A 19095-nucleotide genomic window follows, 5' to 3' on the forward strand; every position below is an offset into this window, starting at 1 on the left:
GTCAGAGTATAATACTACACTCATCAATGCAGAAGAGGCACTTAATAGAATTGACCATTTACTTGATTAAGTTTCCCTACTACACTTCCTACTTGGCAGATGCCATTTTAATACAATCTATGAACATAAGTCACACTTGGAACATGCAAACCAGTTTGGATGAAAGATTTGTGTAAACCCAAGATAAAAGCTATGGACAATTATAATACTGATTCTTCTGCTCCTGTCTTCCTTTTGACTGTGCCTTACTAAATAATGTTTTATGATGAAGCCTATCACATTTGTCTACTCCTTTCACCCTCAATAACTAGGAAGTCACACATATGTGTCTCCTGTCTCAGATAGTAGATTTCATGGTTTATATATTAGATGCAGATATAAAATAGAGGTTCAAGAAAGAGTAATTGAGCAATGCTGAGTTCTTTCAACCTTCGCTGCCAAAAGCAACCACCCAATTAATCCTTTGCCCAAATATTGTGAGAAAGTAGATATAGTCTAATAAAAGCTTAGTACTAGGTGTGACTGGAAGGAACAAACTAAAAGAGCTAAGTTTCTATTTAATGAAGTAATAGCTTCACAAAGCAGGAGGAAACTCCTTTCCTGCTAAACGCCTACACTTCTCCTGTGTCTTATAGCACTTGAAGCACTAGGTCATTTGTTATGACATAACCTGTCACTGTATTGAAATGTTTGAGATGTCTTGATCCATTTGCCATAAATGCATCTGCAGACTAGACAATTCTATTCTCAGAGTGAGTTATTCAGGGCCAGACAGCTTGCTAATTTCTTAAAATGCACTAAAATGTCCAGTCAAAAAACTTGTTTTTGACTGGACATTTCCTGATGAACAGAAAAAGCAACCCACATTGGCTTTGTGCCCTTCCCCATCAACTGGGAGGGGAAAAAGCAGACAGAAGCATAGTGAAGATTTCACAATCATTTAGAGAAACTCTAAGAATGTGAATCTGTACAGTCATTTCAAACATAAACAGAATTTGCTGCACTGATGGTAATCTTATTTCGAGTGTGTCTGAAGTTCTGCAACATCAGGGAAACAAGCAGATTCCCTGTAAGGATCAGAGATATGTGCTTTTTTATTGTCATTTTCTCCTGTTAGGACAAGTCCAGAGCCTTCAATGACTGCACCTGGACTGTGTGTCCAACACAGGCTGCACCTACACAGTAGAATTAATGAAATTCGACACCCCTTTACCTGCCATGATTCAAACACTCTTTGGCAGAGAAGGAATGACAGTTGTAGAACAATTCCCAGGATCCTCTCCTCACTCTCTAGTTTGCCTTTTTCTTCTTCACTGTGGGTCCAGGCATACTTTAAAATAAAGTGATGGGCTATGGCTACCTGCTTTTTAAATTTCTGAAAAATAGAGGTAGTGTTGGAAGCTGGCACATCCCTTTACAAGATGCCTGACTTGCTGTTTTTAGTTAAGTAAACATACTGTATATCATATATTTTCAAAATATGGTGGGCATCCCCATAGATGTGGGTGGAATGTCAGGAGAGAATGTTTCTGGAACATGGCCATACAGCCTGGAAAACTCACAGCAACCATGATTCCTGCTATGAAAATCTTTGACAACACAATCTATCTGCATTCTGAGTAGAATGGACTCTACCATATAACTTGTCTAATATCTATGAACTGGCTGCGAGCCAGCAGCCAACAAATCATAGCTATAAGATGTCCTGGTTATTGCTTCAGATAAGATAAATGCTTGCTTTTTTGTTAAGAAATGTTTATGGCTTGGATTTATTAACACAGAGATAAGAGGACACCAAATGAACATTGTATGGAGAGTGTACGGGGAACATTCCCAATTAGAGCCTGGTTCAACACCGACAGCAATGAGAAAGACCTACACACGACCAGGAGAATGAATGATATTTATATTAAATACATCTGGCACTTCGAATGGAGTTAGCGGCCACCAGGAGGTTCCCAATGAATATCATCCATTCCTTTTTGTTTCAGCTGACTGCACATTGAATTGTTAACACTGAAGCACCTTCTCAGATTCTCAAGAATAAGGAAAAATACTAACCTTTTATTTAAACATTATCCATATCCTGTTAAATTTGATCATCTGAGCTAAACGCAATTACTAGACCCTTAATTGATATAATTAAACTGAAATGACTGTTTTTTATTGATTGGTCCCATACTTGGATAAGAATGTTTGGGATGTTAACTTAACTCTAGATAACTAGTTTGCTTAAAAAATATTTATAGAACAGAAAATTCTGGTATATTTATTCATCAGGTACCAAAGTATTAGATAGAATGGGGCCTCAAATGGTGTTTTGAGTCTGTTAGATACTGCATCAGATTTGGTGATTCTGTAATCAAACCTATGGGTTTGTACAATGTAACAGACAACTCTGTAGTACTGAAGCCTGGTTCTCAGATTTATTTATTTATTTATTTATTTATTTGCTTTACTTCTATACCGCCTTTCTCAGCCGAAATGGCGACTCAAGGCGGTTTACACAGTAAAGATTAACACAATAACATCAAAAGGCAATTAAAAAAAGTTATACAAAACATATGAAGTCAAAAACAATCATTATCATAGACGTGCGCCTCAGCAAACAAATCAAAATCAGAATCCGTAATCATAATCCTTTATACCAATTCCTATGTTCAGTTGTACCATCTTACTGTATTTCATTGCACTATTTAACCAAACGCTTGTTCGTAAAGCCAAGTCTTGACCTTCCTCCGGAATGCCAGCAGTGAAGGGGCCTGTCTGATGTCCACAGGTAGGGCGTTCCACAGCCGAGGGGCCACCACCGAGAAGGCCCTGTCTCTCGTCACCGCCAACCGCGCCTGCGATGCGGGCGGGACCGAGAGCAGGGCCTCCCCAGACGATCTTAATGTCCTAGTCGGTTCATAGGAGGAGATGCGTTCGGAGAGATAAGTAGGGCCAGAACCGTTTAGGGCTTTATAGGCTAAAGCCAGCACCTTGAATTGTGCCCGGTAGCAGATTGGCAGCCAGTGGAGCTGGCGCAGCAGAGGAGTGGTGTGCTCCCTGAGTGCCGCTCCTATTAGCAATCTGGCTGCTGAACGTTGGACCATTTGAAGCTTCCGAGCAGTCTTCAAGGGCAACCCCACGTAGATGGGGCTTCCATTGGTCTTCTACCCGGTCTGTTGATGAGGGAGGTTTCTGACAATTCTTGGGAATCAAGTTTCAAATTTCTTTTTTAAAGGTAGTAGACAGAGTTTTAAAAATGTGCATGGTTATTTTGCATTTATTCTATCGATGTTCAGATTTTGCTATTTAGATGTAAAATCATTCATCTTGAAGATTTCAATTTCTCTGTCTTTATTTTTAACAAGGGTAGAGGTTTATGGGAGGGAATGGGAAGTTGGTGGGATTGGGGGAAAATACTTGTATTTTGATTGTTGAATTTTGAATTTTGTATGTATGTATGTACATATGTGTGTGTGTGTCTATGTGTGTATAATTAAAAAAACTTAAAAAAACCCAGGGACATTCTAAGACATATGTGTGTGCAGATAATTTTGAAAGTGTACAAACAGCAACAGGAAAAGCCATTAAGTAGAATATGAGCAGAGTAGCATTTCCAGTCACCATGAAATAGTTTTGTATTGGCACCAATGCCTTAGCCTTCTTTATGATCATTATAATGACAGTACATTATTCAAATTATGAAATACAGACATGTGCACACATATACACTTTGCATAATATAAACAGGTCTATGGGTTTACACCAGCACACAAGTCCTTTTTTTAAAGAGTACAACATATTTTATCTACAGATCTTACTTACTGTAGCCTTTCATGTTTTTGTTTATTCCACTCTTTCTGGAGTTTTTGTACTATCACATCAGATTTATCGTCTGCATTTAGGGACCACAAATCCTTATCTTCAAGAGGCCTCTTATACCCCTGGACTGCCATACTGTATTTAAGGAAAAATGTACATTATTAACTCGGAAATCAGTTGCAGCAGTTCAACCCTTCTTAAGCCAGAATAACAGTGGCTGGATCCATATTGCCAGATAATGCATTTTGAACTGCATTATATGATTCCTGCTTCTTGGCAGGGGGTTGGACTGGATGGCCGATGAGGTCTCTTCCAACTCTTTGATTCTATGATTCTATGATCAGCGCAGACCTGTGTAATGTGATTAGAACTGCACTGAACTGCATTATATTGGTCTACACTGGTAATGTGGATCAAGTCAGGTTTACATTAAATAAGCAAAAAGTTCTGTTTCTTTTTTTTTTTGGTCATCCCATCTTGTATGTCTCCCAAGTTGTTGAAACTTTAAAAAATGGTATAAGTATGGTGCTTTGTGGCTGATACAAGGAATAATTGGGAGAGAGGGAAGTCGTTTCATTACTGACACAAGGGTTGTCCAATCCATGCAGTGAAACTCTGGCTTCTGGTGGAAACTAAGGCCCCCTTTCTACACAGCTGTATAAAATCCACATTACCTGCTTTGAACTGGATTACATAGCAGTGTAGACTAAGATAATGCAGTTCAAATCAGATAATGTGGATTTTCTGGATTACCTGGCAGTGTAGAAGAGGTCTACAAGAATGGATCTCCTCTGAATATAGTCCGGGAGTGTGCCCATAGATATCCCTGCTTCCCAAGGGATCTCAGTAGGAAAATATTTCATGTCTACACAAAACTCAGACAGACTATTGGATCCTTAATCCACTTTGTTATCTTGATGAAATGATCTTAAATGTTGCCTAAGGATCCTTCTACACTGCCATATACTCCAGATTATCAAAGCAGATAATCCACATTATTTGCTTTGAACTGAATTATCTGAGTCTACACTGCCTTAAAATCCAGTTCAAATCAGATAATCTGGATAGAACCATGCAATCAATTGTAGAATGGTGACTCAATACATAATTTCCATTGGTATAATGGGTTACTTTATCTGGAACTAGCAGTAAGATTCCCACTGAATCACATTCTTGAAGATAGCTATTGTGTTGCAAAAACCATATTCCTTATCCACATGTCCAGTCTTTCAGCAGGTACTGTATTTCACCAAATAATAGCTGAATTCCTACCCCTTCATTTGGGGGGGGGGGGAGCGGGAAGAGAAAGAGAGTATGCCTATTATGCAGTGGCCACTATCACACGGTGAAAAAAGTCCCCTTTGAGGGGCTTCTTTCATCACATTACAGTCTCTGTGAGGGTGCAACCACAAGTGTGGGTGATGCTTCATCCACCTACATGGCTGAGCTTTCAAAAGGGACAGCCTCACAGGTGGGTGATGCATCACCCACCTGTGCAGCTGCCCCTTTCCCAAAAGGGAAAGAGAACAGCATCAAGGCCATCACACCTTTAATTCACTCATCTGGGTGAGTGAACTAAGGATGTGACTATTATACGGGAAACAGCATCCTAGCTGTAACTATTTTGTGATGGCAACTATTATGAGATAAAATATAGGTATTTTTCCAGGTTGCAATTCTAACCTCACAGTTGTTCTTTTTTAACTACATAAATAGTGGACTGCACTTAAATTCTCTATTAAATAAATGGGAGACTAGTGTTTAAGATCATATGATACTTCAGCCAAAATTAGATTGTAAATAAGTGAGATTTGAATGGCAAAGCATTTTACATGTGAAAAATTTAATACAGAAATAAGAAAATATTGTATTCCATCTTTGTAAAGGGAAATTACACTATCAAAACTATGCTATTGATCAGCGGGAATGATAGACCTCTCCTTCCAATTCATCAGTGCTCCAGTTTCCAGGAATGGGCAACTTTCCAACAAGCGGTGATTGGTGGCTTCCAAGTAAATGGAACTGTGAATCTACTTAGGTTTTCAGTGTAAACTTGAAAAGAGTAATCCAAGGTCCTGAACCTCATTTGGAGGTAGGGTCCAGTACCTTAGATCAATCTTTTGAAGTTCAGGCTAAATTTCAGAGCCGATTAATTGGAAAATTTGAAACCACTAGCTGGCAGTGAAATTTGAAACCACTAGCTGGCACTGATTCCCACATGAAACCACTTTAATTTGGAAGGTTAGAGACATAGTAAAATGGGGAAGAAGAAGCAACATAAAAGTTGTCCTCAGTGTTTCCTTTTACTTTGATCTTTTAATTTCAAAGAAAACCTCAAATTGAGCTTTGGTTAATCTATTCCCCTCCGAATAGCACAACAATCCTCCTTCCGCATGCAAACATTTATATTTTACAAAATTTCCCTCTTTTTTTGTAGAGGCAGGATGCTGATTTTTTAAAAACGTGTTTTTTAGTTCTCAAGATCAGCTAAAATGTGGCTCAACATGTTAAACACAATGCTTGTGTTTAGTTGTGATGGCAACTATTATGTGACTATTATGATTTATCATTCTTTCTTTCCTGCTGTACAGAAAGAATGATAAAAATACCTATAAAATAGGGCTTTAAATGGAAAAGAAACTTGAACCTCAATCACCAATTAAAATATCACTGTGTGAGCCATTACACAAACTTAGCAAGTATTTTAAAATCCAAGTTTATCAATGCAATATCAGATCTCTTTGTAATTAAGCTTTTCTGTTCTCTTACACACTTCTTGCACTATGGTTTGGAAAGAAGAAATTTCATTTTTAACATTTTGTCAGGCAGAGTAATGCAAATATAGATTGACTCTGCTGAAACTGATTTCAGTAGGAATAACTAATGCTATAGCATCCCTCTCCGTCTTCATTGACCTCTAACATCTGGTGAGGGTGCAAAGGGGTGTAAAATGAATGTGACGTCTTGTATGAGGAAGAAGCTAGGCAACCAAGAGCACAAGGGGGAAATCTCCTGGGCTAATGCCACTCCAGTATTTTGCACACACAATGGAGGCTACTGACAGAACCACAAGAAAACACATATGCTTACCTTGTGAACCACCAAAATGTTATTTTGGAAAGAAAACCAGAATTTAATTCAGGACACGGATTCTAGGATAAACATTGAAGAAGTAAAAAAAAATGTTTAAATCAGTCTAGCATGGGGTGTTCTATTCAAGTCAAAGTTGCATTAAAAGATCATACTGTGTATTTGAAACCACTTAGAGGAAATGTTCTTACATATAGATTTCAAATGAAAACTGCCCTGCAATTCTTCCTCATTGTACACTCTCTCTACTCCAGGCTTTGAGTAGTCTTGCAAGACAATGGTTGGATCCCACTGTCTGATCTCAGCAAATTCTACTTGCAAAAGAGATGAACCAGAAAGTGGAAACCTGTTTTTACTCCACTCAGACAATGAATAGAGGGGAATCTTATGCTGACTTTGGGGGGAGGGAGGGAAGGAGGGAGGAGGAAGAGAGTAAAGCAAGGCAGTGGGAAAGCCTCTCTTGTCTTGCTGCCAACAGGCCTGATGAAGACCAGATGGTGGCAAAACAGAAGGAACTATTTTGCTTTTGGTGCCTTCGTCACCATCTTCTAGGGAATGTGAAAATTAGGTATTATTAAACCAGTATTTCATGCACTGTCTTTTCTTAATTGTCACACAGAGAGGAACTCGAACACATTCCAGATCTAGCAGCTTTTAAAATCTCTTTGTTCCCTGACTAACACATCACTCTTAGATGGGGGGGCGGTATAGATAGTGAGTTGTATTTCATTAAAGAAGAACAGACATTTCTCCGAACAGTCTGGAAAGATTTTTCATGCTGTACTTCTTGCATAATCATTGTCTCAAGTTTCCCTCCCTTTCATCTCATGTTCCCAACCCTTCTTGGGAGTGAGATCCATCAATTCTCCCCCTTTGCCTGCCCAGCCAGGCACATTCTCTGTTTTCTGATTTCTATTTCTGCAAAAATTAAATATACCCACTCTAAAATCATAAAGTTTCCACCTTTCATTTCCATCTCAATTTCGCTATTTTCTGAAAAAGTCCGAAGATAAATTGATCCATCTTTATTAAAGTATAACATATAACTAATTTTACCAAGAGGTCCATTTTCAGGATGAGGGAGTGCAGACCTCTGTTAGTTTAGCCCATTGTGGTCTGCACCCCTCTAATGACATCACTGATCTAAACCAAGCTGAAGAATACACTTAGGAGGAGGTTATGTTTACCAAAGGTGCCTCTTTTTGTTCTGACGAGAGCTTGAAAGAGCACCTGCCAAAAAAGTAACTACTCCGTGCCCTGGTTCTCACACACATGCTAGGGAAAAACAGCAGCTGTGGCACTATCCTACATGATCTTAAATTCGTTGGATTGTTGTTTATAGCAAATGAAACTGTACAGACAGCCTTACTTATGTACAGGCTTACTTACATGGTCTAAATTCACAGGTGAGAAAAATGGAGGCTTTTCTTTAAGGCACGCAAGAATCAATTCAATGAGGATCAGAGCAAAGTAGATATAAAATGTGGTAATCCTAAATCTGTCCTCCATTTGGTCCTAAGAAGAGATAGCAACAAAGAAAACGGATTTCACCAAAAGAGCAGATGATAGCTAATGAGGCTAACAAAGAGAGGCAGAACAAATAGACAGACATGATTATTGTCCACAAACCTTTTCAGAAGAATATTTCTCTACACTGCTCCTGTTTGTTTGATCAGGTTACTGATTCCTTTCCAGGCTCAGATTACACCACTGTTTTTGACTGAGGTACCTTCTACACTGCCATATAATCCAGTTTATCAAAACAGATTTATCTGCTTTGAACTGGATTATATGAGTCTATGCTGCTATATAATCCAGTTCAAAGCAGATAATATGGATTTTTCCAGTGTTACCATGCTCTATTCAATATCTCAGAGCTTGCTACAACTGACTGTGATAAACAGTGGGCCATCACGATGGACAGGGTCTTTTTGATAGAGGTGCTCATTCTGTGTAAAATGCCCTTCCTAAGACAGCTTGCAAGATCCTGACACTTGGCATTTTTCCAAAGCATTGCTGTGCCCAGTGGCTTTTTATTTTGCTAGATTTTATTCCTTTCACTCACTTAAAGAAGAAAATTAATTTATTAAATTAAATAAAGAAGAAGAAAACAGAACAAATTGAGCATGCTGATTTACCTTCTCATGTCGTTTTCCACAACGTAGTCAAGTACAGGCAGTCCACAAGTTACAAGCAAGATAGGGTTTGTAGGTTTGTTCTTAAGTTGAATTTATATGTAAATTGGAACAGGTCCATTTTTAAGTGTAACTCCAGCCATATGTGTGTGTATGTATGTGCATGTGTGTGTACACACACAGAGACAGAGACATGCATGTGTGCTTTGGATAGCAAAGGGAAGAGTTAACACTCCCATAGTCTTGGTTTTGCTGACTGTTTTCACCTCACTTTCTGTTCCCGTGAAATTTAATTTTGAAAACATGGCTTGTTGTGGAAACAAGGATTGGGGATAAGGTTTCAGTGGATACCACTTTCCCCATGATAGCTCTTTCAGCAGTAGATTTCCTTTTCAATGGGTAGTTTTCTCTCACTCCTGGTATCTCACTTTATTCTTAACAATGCGTTGTTTGTAAGTCAGATGCTTGTAACTCGGGGACTGCCTGTATTCAACCCCCACATTCCTGTTTTTCTACATCCCAGGAAGAGGAAACAGGCAAGCCACTGTGCTCTGCACAATGGCTTGCCTGCATCCCCAGCTGGGATCAAAGTCCGTTAGGTTGCTCTTACACTTAGCATTAATTTGTGCCCCACCCTTGGTGTCCCTAAAGAGCCAGGCAGCTGATATTTACCCAACTTACTCCTGACCTTCACATATGCTACCTCACCTCCTCCCTTTCCCTGAATTGGTGGTAAAGATCCTTTTAGGACTACCTGTGGTACAATATGCTAGAACGTGCACAGACAAGTATTTTTTTACCTGAGCTGAAATACGAATGATTTTGGATCGCAAGGGACCCACAGCACACAAAACACACAAGAACCAGAAGATGATGAGAATCCCTGAGGACTGGACACCATGAAGCCTCTCATACTGAATGAGCAACATGGCCAACAGCTGCAAATGAGACAAAGAGAGACAGTTTTTGAGGAAGACAATTCAGTGAAATTTAGATGAGAATAAAAATCAATTTCTTCCTTAGTGCACTTTAAAAAATTGAACTTGTAATGTTTGATTTCTATTCGTAGTTAGATTTTCTTCCTTTCTGTTTATTTATTTAAACTTATATTTTTAACATCAAATTTAGTTTTGCATTTCAACTTTACTTTGAGGGACTTTTTAAACTGTACCGTGCTTTTTTTTTTTAACATACTGTATACCATGTTCAATTCCATGATAAGAAGAAAAAGGAATATAAATAAATAAATATCCAACCTTTCTCACAGTCCTGGAACTCAAGGAGATTTTCAAAAATTACAACAAATAAAGAAAAAAGTCTACATCAGCAAAAACATATAAGAGTTAAAATATAACTGAGGTATTAATAGAATTAAATGTAATTCAAAAACACAGTAATTAAAAAACAAGAAATATGGACATACGGCACAATATTAGTAGCTCTCTTCCCATAGCTCTAGTCCTTTTCTTTGTCTTTTTGAAAAGTACATCTTTCTCCAGTGTTTAGAAAATAGCATATTTATATATGCAAATAAAAATATAACTCAGTTTATATTTTTGTAATGGTGACATTTCATATATTAACACAAGCTGTTAACTCATTGAGATAATATTAATTATCAGAAAATACATTATTTAAGGGTTTAGCAAATCTATAACCCCCTTCCCCAAAACATAAACCTTTTTGAAACTTCCATTATTTCCTACAGTATTTGGCTGCTATTACAGAGCTGCAGATGCTTCAAAATCCTATTGGTCTGCCTATAATTACAAAACAGTAGAAGGTCTGAGGATGAATCAGGAGATAGCAAAGGGGCATTGGGCACAGAAGCATCTGTACCAGCAAGGAAGAGGCCTGTGAAAGTGGACCTCTTTACCCATAGATCTCTTCCTTCATAGGTAAAGGTAAAGGTTTTCCCTGACATTAAGCCTAGTCATGTTTGAATCTGGGGGGTGGTGCTCATCTCCATTTCTAAGCCAAAGAGCTGGCGTTGTCCGTAGACACCTCCAAGGTCAAGTGACCGGCATGACTGCATGGAGCGCTGTTACCTTCCTGTTGAAGCAGTACCTAATGATCTACTCATATTTGCATGTTTTCAAACTGCTAAGTTGGCAGAAGGTGGGCCTAACTGCGAGAGCTCACCCTGCTCCCCAGATTCGAACTGCCAACCTTTCAGTCAGCAAGTTCAGCAGCTCAGGGGTTTAACCCACTGCACCACCAGGGGACCATTCCTTCATAGATTCACATCAACCTAGATTCCTGGGGATGCTTACCTAGGAAAGCTTTGTTGCCTTTGCCATTTTTTTTACATATTTCTCAGTTCCTGCTGACTATTTCTGGAACTCCAGCATAGTGAAACAATTCACCAACAAAAAAAAATCAAGTTTATTGTCAGATTTGTCTCATGTAAGAAGTAGCAGCATCAATAAAAAGGCATACTAACCATTGTGATGCCAACAATTAAGGGTGTTACAAAATACACAGGAGGCGGTGTTCTGCTTTGAGTAATTCCATGGAAAGAATAGAAGAGATTGGCCCAACTGACACACCAGAGAAGGAAAGCAAAGACCTTTTTAAAAGAAAAAAAAATCAAATCATCTCCATGAGCAGATAACATATGCATTTTTTTAACATTATAGCACACTCTTAAAGTATCATTGCAAACAAATCCATTAAAATTATTGCCCACAATACATTTATTGATCTGTCCCTGACCGTATACTCCTTATCAGTTATCTGTGGTAAATTATTTATTTATTTGCAATATTTATATTCCACCCTTCTCACCCTGCAGGGACTCAGGGCAAATTACAATGCACATGTATGTGGAAAACATTCAATGCCATTTAGACATATTTAGTCATACAACATATATAGACAGCCACAGAGGCAATTTAACATTCCAGCTTTTTCCAGCTTCATGAGAGTATGCTCGGTTCCAGCCACAGGGGGAGCTGCTGCTTCACCATCCACTTGTGACACTGGGTACTTTGATGGAGTACTTCCTCATTCTTCTGCACGCTGTTGGAAGGTTTTATGGCATCGTAAATTTGTTAAATTAGCCTCCATGCATAAAGCGGTATCTAAATTGCCTACTTGACAGATGCAACTGTCTTTCAGGCTACATAAATCAACAGCAAGCTAGACTATTAATGGTCGTGAGCTTACTCTAACCCGGGCAGGCTTCGTACTCATGATCTCTCGGTCAGTAGTGATTTCATGCCTAGTTGCACCATAGCCCAGTCAACCTAAAGACTTATGGAAAGACCCTGCTGGTATAGTAAAGGCTGAATTCAAGACCTAGCCTGGCAATTCATCTATTTGATTTTATGTTCATTGAAGCTAGTTCTGGCTGATGACTTGTTCTAGGCCAAGTAATATAAAGATCCAATTAATGTCAGTATGAGGAGGAATCCTTGGCTTAAGGAGCCACCCATAACTCAGAAGTGGAGCATACGTGATATTCCTCAATTCCCAAGATTCCTCAGTGGAGGCTACTGCCTCCCTTATCAGCAGGGCATTGGATTTTATGAACTTGAAGGGGGGGTATCCAAGGTGTATTGTATCCTAGACTTCCTCTTTATTAAATATGGAGAAAATCCCCAGGACAAATTCCCCATCCTACTAGTATGGAAGTCTACAGCCCCTACGGCATGTTACCTCCAGATTGAAAACACCAATGCCCATTCCCCATTAGAGCAGACTGTAGGGCGCTATCATAGAAGGAAATACAGACCAACTCACAAAAACCATGCAATTGTCTGCTTACCAGACAGTGGGTTGGCATACCAGTTTGTGTGAACATGCCCTGCCTTCTTTGTGCACGGACCCACCTGGGCCCTAAGATCCTCAAGAGAGGCCCTTCTCTCAGTCCTGCCACCATCACAAGTTCGGTTGCTGGAAAGGAGAAAACAGGTCCTTCTCTGTGGCTGCCCCTCTACTCTGGAACTCCTGTCCAGGGAAGCCAGAATGGCCCCTCCTTGTCCTTCTGGTGGCAAATGAAGATCCTTTTATTCAGGCAGGCTTTTGAAAAAGAAAGGTTTTAAGACTGAGGCTTAATGGATTTTATGGATTTTAAATTGGATTTAATCCTTTTAATTATTCACTGCTAGGTTTAGTTCTATTTTAATGTTTATAGCTTTTAGGTTTAAAATTGCACATGGTATTAGTTTTACCACTGTTTGCCATTTTGAGTCTCTTTAGAGAGAAAAAGTGACATATAAATAAATATAATAAATATGTAACAATAATTTGTTTATCCCATCCCATGTTAATTAGCAGACTCAAAATCTATACATTTGAAAAATGAAAATGTATAAATTGTGTACATGAGGTCTACTTGTACTGGGCTGCATTTTGAATATCTTCCAGGTAGAGAATATATATAGTAGCAGGCCATTTGCACTGACACACACATACACAAAATCCAGACAAACAGACCCTGAGTAAAAGTAGGTCCCTTTGAACAAGTGCAGATGGGCTTGATGGGGGCTGTACTATGATGGAGAAATGTGGTCTCTAAATATCCATACAAATTGCTTGTGTAAAGAAACTGCACATTTTGATTTTTATCCAGTTGAATAATGTTGGTTTTAAAAGCCTTTTTGAGTTGAATATTTTATTTTGTGGATGACTGGTGAAGTCTTTCTTAACAAGTTATCAGTGCAAGTTCTTGTAAAAAATCAATAAAGATTTATGTACTGACTTCAATCAGCACTGGATCCCCAGTCTATTACATTATATGATGCATACATTTAGATAGCTGCAGCAACACAGTAGCAGAATATAGATGTTTCTAATCAGTGAACTGCCCCTTTCCTTTATGAGATAACCAATTTTACTGACTGAAGCAACAGTCACACAATCTTGATATTGGAGATATCTCAAACATGCTTCCTGTAGATGAGATCTTTCCACCCATCTGCCTTGCCTGAATAGCCCAGACAAATTATATAAGGCTTTCTCCAAATCAAAAGTACTGTATTGCTTGATTCAAGATAGTTTCTTAATCCTTAACAACAATGTCATAAAGCATTATTTTACAGTGGACAACATAGATTGAATCCAGTGAAAAATCCATGCCCTCAATTAATGGGAAAATTAATTGCATGACCTATTGGTTCCAAATCTAAAAAGGAGTTTTAGTAGCTAAAACTGACAGCTGTCTCCACAAGAAAATGGGCACTGAAAGGAAAAAAGTTCTCCAAAGGAGCATCTAGTGTGCAAATGTCTTGCAGCCCAGGGCTCAAAAAGTCAGAGAATCCAGTTAACTATACAGGAGGGAGAAAAAAATCCTGTTTTTACCAATCTTACTAGGGTTGAAGAGAGGTGAAACAGAAGCGGAAGCAAAATCCCTGGGACAGGCTATTGCCCCTTAAAAACAGCTGAATAAAATCCCACATTATCAGCTTTGAACTGGGATATATGTCAGTGTGGACTCAGATAACCCAGTTTAAAGATATTGTGGGATTTTCTGCCTTATTATTCTGGGTTATATGGCTGTGTGGAAAGGCCCTATGACAAGGTGGAGGCAATGAAAAAATGAAAGAAACATTACTTCTGTCCCCACAGTGACTTGAAAAACCCCTGCTTTTGCCACTGGGTGTCCAGATGCCCCCCCTGGCAGGGAAACACCCACACACCATCCCCAAAAGCCCTTAAAACCCCTTTAAAGAATAAAATAACTTGCCCGGCCATCATTCCTCCTTCTCCGGAGCTCTCCTGGCACGTAGAAATGATGCGCCAGCAAGGGGGGTGGGGGAGATGAGGAGCGATTTTCCTCCTCATCCCCCCATTTCTACTGGCAAATAATTTATATGTGCCAGGAAAGGTCTGGAAAAGGGGGGATGGCAGCCAGATAAGTTATTTTATTTTTAAAGTGGTTTTAAGGGCCTTTGGGGAGGGGGTTGCAGCCCTCTAGATTTTCTGGGCTGATTCAGCTGCTTGTATTTGCAGCTGATTGTATGGGGAGTTCAACATGATCTTACCGTTTTAAACCTGCTCAGCACCGACAAAACAATGTACCCTCGATTGTTGCGTTTTAAATAAAAGAGGTAAAAAGGCAAGATGCACCAAAGATAAAAGCATGGGATCCACGCCAAGACAGTGTTCTGAAAGCATGGAGTCAGGTCCGGATTTTCTGTATGCAGCGTTAGATTGGGATCCTGTGGAAGGGGGGAAAAGTAGGAATTAATATTGGTAGGCATACTTACAACAAAAATCACCAGTGATGCTGTACAGGTTTTTCCAAGGATGATTAGCTAGCCACCTGAGATCTTTTGCACTTTGATCCCCCATCACAATGCAGGGATTCACCAGACCAATGCCATTTGTCTAACATAGCACAATACACTCATTCATTTCAAGTTGATATACCTGATCACCTTCTGTTTTTTTCATACCTCAAGACAGGAACTAGTTACAAAAAGTTAAAATAAACAAAAGCATTGATATGTAGCTGATTGGACTCTGCAACTTAATAAATACCATAATGTGATGAAAGTTCACAAGTGGTACATCTTTTGCACAAAAACAACACTTCTTTCTTAATGGAAAATTGTTACACACAAAGAATATATTGTTGTTTTATTCTAATGGGTTGGAGAGACTCATTAGACCGGTGATAGGATATACAATCTGATGTGTTCTTTACTATAGGACCTCATCACACTAGAGAACGAATCTGCTTTAAATGTGGTTGCTGCCTCCTGCAGAATTCTGGGGTTTGTAGTTTAGAGGGAGGAGCCTTTAAGAGCCTTACTAAACTACAAACCCTAGAATTCTGCAGGAGGTAGAAACCAGACTTAAAGTGGATTCATTCTCTAGAAGTAGTATGTACTAAATCTAGACCTGCCTTTTGTAGGTTTTTCATTCATAATGTTGCCATAAGTTGACAGCGGCTAGCAGTAACTAAGTAAGGTTGCTCTATTAACTAAGCCTCTTTGATATTTCACAGTATGTAAATTGGCCACAGGTTTTGATGATATGATTCTACCCCTGCCTTGAATGTTATAGGACTTCCTAATGAAACCTTGAAGGCCAGAAGAGTAGCTAAATGAGGACTCAGTGCTTTACAATAGTCCACTTATCTCTCCTTATGTCTAGCAAAATAGGAGTGGGATGAGTATATAAAAACTGAGATTTATATGTGTTTATAATCAGATTTCTATCCTACTTTTCTTGTCACTAATTACTTTTTTTGTTGAATCTGACCAACAAAATCAAACCAACATCATGGTAAAGGGCTCTGTAAGATGCCATTATTGTGGGGTATCCACAAGTCATATAAAGTCTAATTGTGGGTTATCTTGGCAAGATTTATACAGATGGTGTTTACAATTGTTGTCCCCTAAGGCTGAGAGAGCGTGACTTGCATAATGTCACACAGTAGGTTGCCATGGCTGAATGGCAGTCAAGTCCTGGTCTCATACCAAAATACGGTGATTCGGCTTTGGTCTCCCAGCGCCTGGTGGTGCTGGGAGATTTTAACATCCATGCTGAGACCACCCTATCTGGCGCAGCTCAGGACTTTATGGCCACCATGACGACCATAGGTCTGTCACAGATAATATCTGGCCCCACTCATCAAGCTGGACGTACTCTTGACCTTGTTTTTGTGGCGGACAACGAAATGATTAGAGTGGAAGATCAAAACATCCTTCCGGTGTCATGGTCTGATCATTATCTGATCACTTTTAGACTTGCTGCGACTCCTAACCTCCGCAGGGGTGGAGGACAGATTAAAATGGTCCGCCCTAGGAGACTGATGGATCCGGATGGATTCCTGAGGAATCTTGGGGTTCTTCCTGCCTTGGAGTCTGGCGATTCTATCGACGCCTTGGTAACTCTCTATAATGGGGAGATGTCCAGGGCGCTAGATATGATCGCACCCGAATGCCCCATCTCGTTGCGTCGTGACAGACCATCTCCCTGGTTCACCGGGGAGCTGGCTGTGATGAAGCATACGAGACGGGGGCTAGAGCGCAAATGGAGGAAATCTCGGGACGCCTCTGATCGAGCACGGGCTAAAGCCTCTCTTAAGGCATACTCCGTGGCTATACGGGCGGCCAGGAAATCATTCACGACCACCCGTATAGCGTCCGCAGCAAACAGATCATCGGAGCTGTTTCGGGTCGTGGGGGAACTCCTCCACCCACCTGTGGTGGAGGAGGTCACTGACGACCCAGCAGCTCGGTGTCGCGATTTCGCACACCATTTTGCAGATAAAGTCGCTCAGATACGCCTCGAGCTCGACTCCAATTCTATCGCAGTGCCAGAGGAGGTGACGGAGGCACCTGCTTGTCCATCTTTGTGGGATTCTTTTAGGCTGATTCTTCCTGAAACCGTAGAGGAGGTTCTTGGGGCTGTGAGGGCGACCACCTCACCTCTAGACCCATGCCCATCTTGGCTCATTAAATCTGCCAGGGAGGGGTTGGTTGATTGGTTTCTGTTGATTATCAATGCATCATTGGAGCAAGGGATTTTTCCATCTAATCTGAAGCAGGCTGTGGTTCGTCCACTCCTCAAAAAAGCTTCCCTTGACTCCACGGTGCTGAGCAATTACAGACCAATCTCCAACCTCCCTTTTCTGGGCAAGGTGCTGGAGCGGGTGGTCGCCTCCCAGCTCCAGAGCTTTTTAGACGATACTAACTACCTAGATCAGTCACAGTCTGGTTTCAGGCCTGGTCATGGCACCGAGACAGCCTTGGTCGCCTTGGTGGATGACCTCCGCAGAGAGCTGGACAGGGGGAGTGTGACTCTGCTGGTTCTCTTGGACATCTCAGCGGCTTTCGATACGATCGATCATGGTATCCTTCTGGGTCGCCTCTCCGGGATGGGCCTTGGGGGCGCAGTTTTGTCGTGGCTCCGGGCCTTCCTGGAGGGACGAACCCAGATGGTGAAGCTGGGTGACGCCTGCTCTGACCCCTGGCCTTTGACCTGTGGGGTCCCGCAAGGCTCTATCTTGTCACCCATGCTTTTCAACATCTACATGAAACCGCTGGGAGAGGTCATCCGGAGTTTTGGAGTTGGGTGCCATCTTTATGCGGATGACACACAACTCTACTACTCTTTTCCACCTAATTCCAAGGAGGCTTCTCGGGTGCTAGACGAGTGCCTGGCCGCTGTGTCGATCTGGATGAGGAAGAACAAGCTGAAGATCAATCCCGACAAGACAGAGGTCCTCCTGGTCGATCGTAAACCGGATCGGGGTATAGGGTGGCAACCTGTGTTGGACGGGGTTACACTCCCCCTGAAGCCACAGGTCCGCAGTTTGGGTGTCCTCTTGGATTCTTCGCTCACACTTGAGGCTCAGGTGTTGGCGGTATCCGGGAGGGCCTTTGCACAACTGAGACTTGTGCGCCAGCTGCGACCGTACCTCGTGAAGGCTGATCTGGCCGGGGTAGTCCACGCCTTGGTCACCTCCAGAATGGATTACTGCAATGCGCTCTACGTGGGGCTGCCCTTGAAGACGGCTCGGAAACTTCAATTGGTCCAGCGGGCAGCAGCCAGGATGTTAACCGGGGCTCATTATCAAGAGAGGTCTACCCCTCTGTTTAAGGAGCTCCACTGGCTGCCATTTATTTTCCGAGCCCAATTCAAGGTGCAGGTGCTCACCTACAAAGCCCTGAACGGTTTGGGACCACCCTACCTGCGTGACCGCATCTCCATCTACGAACCCACACGCTTACTTTGATCATCTGGGGAGGCCCTGCTCGTGATTCCACCTACGTCGCAAGCGCGCCTGGTGGGGACACGGGACAGGGCCTTTTCTGTGGCGGCCTCCCGACTTTGGAATGCCCTTCCAAAAGACCTCCGACAGGCCCCCACTTTAGCAGCTTTCAGAAGGAACCTAAAAACCTGGCTGTTCCGATGTGCCTTTTCAGATTAAGAATTCCCCTATCCGAGTCCTTGAAGCACTTTAGCACAACCGATGTTACTGCACACTGCACCTTTAATCCATGTTCCTCCTGCCATTTCAGCATCTTAACCCTGTACCCCATTGCGCCGGCCGAACCAGTTTTAATTGTGTCTTGATGTAGTCACTGTTTTTATTTGCCTT

At 41.1% G+C, this 19095-nt stretch overlaps 1 protein-coding gene across 2 annotated transcripts in view; it reads right to left on the reverse strand.

The window, feature by feature from the left end:
* Positions 1–19095, reverse strand: part of ABCC3 (ATP binding cassette subfamily C member 3) — an 81873-nt gene that overhangs the window by 47059 nt on the left and 15719 nt on the right. For both annotated transcript variants that reach the window (XM_060764780.2, XM_060764781.2), the window contains exons 2-7: positions 15023–15199; positions 11479–11604; positions 9836–9973; positions 8290–8415; positions 6901–6962; positions 3814–3945 (exon numbers count right to left, since the gene is read on the reverse strand). In XM_060764780.2, the coding sequence (XP_060620763.2) occupies positions 3814–3945; positions 6901–6962; positions 8290–8415; positions 9836–9973; positions 11479–11604; positions 15023–15199 (761 nt within the window). The remainder of the gene's footprint in view (positions 1–3813; positions 3946–6900; positions 6963–8289; positions 8416–9835; positions 9974–11478; positions 11605–15022; positions 15200–19095) is intronic.

Source organism: Anolis sagrei, chromosome 2, assembly GCF_037176765.1.
Source record: "Anolis sagrei isolate rAnoSag1 chromosome 2, rAnoSag1.mat, whole genome shotgun sequence".
Classification (NCBI taxonomy): Eukaryota; Metazoa; Chordata; class Lepidosauria; order Squamata; family Dactyloidae; genus Anolis; species Anolis sagrei.